This window comes from Apium graveolens, chromosome 2 (assembly GCF_009905375.1).
Source record: "Apium graveolens cultivar Ventura chromosome 2, ASM990537v1, whole genome shotgun sequence".
In the NCBI taxonomy this organism is placed as follows: Eukaryota; Viridiplantae; Streptophyta; class Magnoliopsida; order Apiales; family Apiaceae; genus Apium; species Apium graveolens.
Genome location: NC_133648.1, coordinates 37,314,206 through 37,318,748, shown reverse-complemented (window position 1 = coordinate 37,318,748; position 4,543 = coordinate 37,314,206). Strand labels below are relative to the sequence as shown.

General features: G+C 33.4%; 1 protein-coding gene across 2 annotated transcripts; it reads right to left on the bottom strand.

Moving 5' to 3' along the window:
* Window positions 1–224: 224 nt before the first annotated feature.
* On the bottom strand, window positions 225–4,120 carry LOC141707298 (uncharacterized). Of its 2 annotated transcripts, XR_012569027.1 has the most exons (3): window positions 3,621–4,120; window positions 1,023–3,281; window positions 225–699 (listed from the first exon to the last, which is right to left on the bottom strand). XR_012569027.1 is itself a non-coding variant. In XM_074510384.1 (2 exons), the coding sequence occupies exons 1-2, from the start codon at window positions 3,978–3,980 to the stop codon at window positions 3,228–3,230; spliced, it is 414 nt and encodes a 137-aa protein (XP_074366485.1). In that variant the 5' UTR covers window positions 3,981–4,120; the 3' UTR covers window positions 225–3,227. The 2 variants fall into 2 exon arrangements, 1 of the variants encoding a protein (XP_074366485.1); XM_074510384.1 differs by having other exon boundaries at window positions 225–3,281.
* Between the last annotated feature and the right edge of the window lie 423 nt (window positions 4,121–4,543).

Here is a 4,543-nt window from a genome sequence, read left to right as displayed (position 1 = left end):
CCAGTGAGTTAATGTGTGTTATATTCTTTATATTAACTCTTTATTAATTTTTTTTATTAAATGGAAGTTAAATTCATAGAGGACAAAAAATAGCGAAGAGAGAAAGAAATTGTTTTCATGAATAGATAATATAAAATTGTTTAAGAGTGGGAAAGAAACTTTTAAAAGTGAGAAAAGAGAAAAGACTCTTAAAGCCAATAAGATTCTCTTGGAAGCAAGAAAAATCATTTTCTTTCTCAAATTTCTGGTTAAGAGCCAAGTTAAAAAACTATTGGAGATGTTCTAATACCCTGCACATTAACAGAGACTAAGAAAAGATACACTTTTCTACCTTTAGTCTAGATCCAAGATTTACTCAATTGGCTTCTATTCTCTCATGCTCGCAATTTCCACCCTTTGTATCCTGATCAATTGTCCAAATCAGATACAATTGCTAGATAACCAAAAAGGATTCTCTACTTCTCCCCTGTGTTCTTATAAACCCTCACAAGGTTTGCATTGTTCTCCGCAGTCTTGTTTGACACCATGTTCTGCATACCAACCCAACTACATCACCAATGTTTATCTTTCTCAAAGAATTCACCTAGTCTTGTAGCCACCTTTAACCCTGACTGATCACCAACAAATTTGACCAAGGTAACACCTAAAAAGCCTGTTTCCCATAGAAAGACTTTGCTTTGCCACTACTGAATCCAAGATCTAAATAAGTCCGGTCACAATAGGTGTAGAAAGAAAATGTCAAGAAGAACATGAACTCTTGAACATGGAGGACAAATAAGCCGATAAATCATATGCAACAGAGAAAATCAATATAATTGCAGGTTGAACCAGAAAACATTCTCAAAATTATAAACAAAATCTATTTGAATGCTTACTCACGTGATACCAGATCTTTTTGAAGTGAATTTGTGCATATAATTTCTAGTTAAATATCCTGTATTAACACCTTTCAGCTTGTCTTTCAATAATAACTAATAAAAAACATACAAAATTTAGGAATTTGCAAAGAAATTGAATGCTACCTATTTCTGATGGACAGGTATATCATTTCATGAGCATTTGATGAACCAGTTACATTCCTGGTCAAGAAAATCATCGGATTCAACTACAGTCCAACAAGTAAATTCATATCAGCTAATAAATATGCAAAGGAACAAAAATATATTATAGAAAACTTTATTTTAATTATTAATGAACTAATGATCCATTTAGTGGAGCACCTAAATACAGCTATGTCTAAACCTATCAACACCTCCCTACATTTGAGAATTTGTTCACTTAACAACAGAACTCAATTTAGTTGATGCCACAAGAAATTTATCAAACAAAACTTTCAAATGACCATCAATTTAAAACAATAGACACTGTATTTTATAATTCCTGCAACACTAATAGTTCACAGCCTAGTGAAAAGAAGAATGTGAAATTATTAATTTGTTAATAGATATTATTGCAATCCGGTTATTACTGAAATACATAACAATGCCATATATTTATGCATTAGATTGCTCTTTTATATTCAGGATTGGGTCAAATGGTATCTTTTTTCCAGAAAATAAAGGTACTTTAAAAGCTGGATGCAATAATTAATACACCCAACAAGATTTGCATATTGCTAAGCAACCTTCTGGGGGTAGAAAGTACAAGGAGAACCTAAACTTAATAGGTAAATCCGTAATGTTCTGATCCTAAATTATTCACATTGGCTGTAAAGATAGATTCATAAGATACATGTTGTACTATCATAAATTTACAAATTAATGTCACCTGATCAATGAATAGTTACAAAGAATAATGTATACTTGGTATGTGCCAGCCTCTAAAAATAAAATTTATATCTATTGCAAATAAAAATATAATTGGTATGTTATATAAATATGACATCCGATTAATAAATGACTAGAAAGAATATTGTACATTAGGCATGACAGCCTCTAAGAGCATCCTCCAATAGAGACACCCATTGAAGGTGCCAACCATTGCCAACTCATCCATGTCAAAGTTGGCACCCTTTAACTCCAATAGCTAGCACCCTCTCAAGGTGCTTAAATAGTCCCCACGCTAACTTAAATAAAATCAACACCAGATAAATAAATAAATTAAATATAATTGAAGAGGTAAGATTTATATATACATTTCTTACACTAGCTATTTTGAGGGGGTGCCAAGAGTGTGCCAGAAGTTGGCCACTTCTCTCGGCACTCTTCAAGCACCCTTGACACTCCAACAGATTGGCACCCACGAGTGTCATGCCACATAGGACTTGGCACCCCTATTGGAGTTGCTCTAAAAAGAAAGCTTAATCTTAGCAAATGTGGAAACAAAACAAACATGGAATGCTTCTGTCTAGTGAAAGCAATAAAGGACTATCATACATAGATGATAACTCTTGGGAAGTATGCCAAACAAGCAGGAGATAAAAATACTTACAGTCTGTCTTTAATTTGAGCTTCTCCGTGCATGTATTTGCTTTCATGTAAGGTTTAACCGTTTAAACTCAATCCAATTAATAGGAAAAACGTATCAATGGCAATCTTGACCAAATATATAAAATTTTCAAACAGTCAGACAATAAAATCCAACCCAAATTAAATGTCTTCTCCTGTGCTCAAAACAATGATAAATCACCTCATTGTACATGGAACAGAGGATAAATTACCTCAATTTTAAGTCTAGAACTGAAGTATTAGCTTGTAGGCAACCATTTCAAACACAAAATTGTACAGCTTAGCATAGCACTACAACAGAAACTGTAGGCCGCACGAGCTTATTAGGAACTTTATAATTACTTGAAGAAGAAAAAAGCTTTTTATGCTAGGCAGAATCAGGCGGACGCCTAGGCACATTACACAAAATATTCTTTTTATAAAAAGTCCGAAACATAATAATATTATTTCCAATTAACAATTAAAGAGGTGATTAGATTTATATCACAATTCACAACTTATATTCAAAGGATTATGGAATGCAAATATTTAGAATTCCACCAACTCAAGTGTACACTTTCTTTTCTTCCGAAAGTTGAGACTAACATACAACTACCTGTCTAAAGAAAAACAACTACTCTGTCATAACTGCCTGCAGTTAAAATCTACGCCTACATTGTATATAAACCAAATATATAGCAAGATTCTCTTTTTTCAAAGCTGACAATGATGTGATTAACTTGCTATGCTCTTTCCTTCAGGAACTAACCTGATCATTCATCACACAGAGAGTTCATGAGCTCACGGGGCGACGAAGACCAAACTGGGAGGTCCAAAATGCGATAACTCAGTTACCTGGTAAACCAAGTGAATCGAGAATTAAAACAGAAAATACCGGATAAAACTACACAATCAGATTATATACGCTCAGCAAAAAGACCAATATCACACAAAGACCCAAACTCAAAATCACCCAATTAACCAAGTGTATCAAGAACCAAAACTAAGATACCCGACAAAACAAAATGAAATGACAACATCAATTCAAGAAAAAACCAATTTCACAAACAACCCAAAACTCGAAATTACCGAAGAATTAAAACACAAATGCCCCCATACACTACAAAATAAGTCCCTTAATTTTTTTTTTTTAAAAAGTCAAATTTAGCAAAAAAGCTGAGATCTTGAAACTACCTGAGCAAGAAGATCATCAACAAGACCACACCGGCTAAAACCCGAAAACTCAACCCACAACTCATCTTCCCTTTGGCCCTCATCAAACTTCTCAAACCCCTTCTCAACATTCTGGGTTTGCAAATTTAAGTCCCTCAAGGTGTTTGAAAAAAGTTCCCACCGAAAAATCTCTGCTTGGTACTTGTCTTTAAGTTTCAACAGAGCATTTTTCTTCCGATTCTTTAAATTGTTGTCCTCAACAAGTGGATCTGGTGGTGGAGCACAAGGGGTGACAGTGATATCGAGGCGAGGGCTCTTGCGCTTGTAGACGAAATCATCGTCGTTGATGAGCTCCCATTCGTCTTCTTCTGGCAAAGACATTGCGCAAGCGGGAAATGAAAATTTTAAATTGGAGTTCAAAATTATTTAACTTTAAATCCAGACAACGCACGCTCTTAATCGTATGCATCTGTATTTAAGGGAAATCCCACAGTGGCCAACGTCTTTGGCCTAAATTTGAATAAAGACAACTCTCTCTTTCAATAAAAAATAATAAATATTGAACTACTCCGAATTAGTATATTGTTCCCACAAATGCTCGATTAATGCATCTCGAAGAGCAATATGAGTTTCTTTATTTTTTATTTTTCAATATCGTCCAAGAAATTGTTGATATCGAATATTTTCATCATTTTCAACCGTCTCAACTTCTGGATTTGGAATTTCGATCAGCTCTTCAATTGGAGCACTCAAATCACGTTCATCTTCGATCAAACATATTATTAATTTGAATTAAAAATATAATTTTGTTAAATAACTATTATATATAAGTGAAAATTAAAAAATATATTTAAAAACTACTTAATATACATAATAACATTCAATCAAAAAACTCATGAATATATAAAATATTGATAGGGATAAATAAATCCTGATTGTATAAT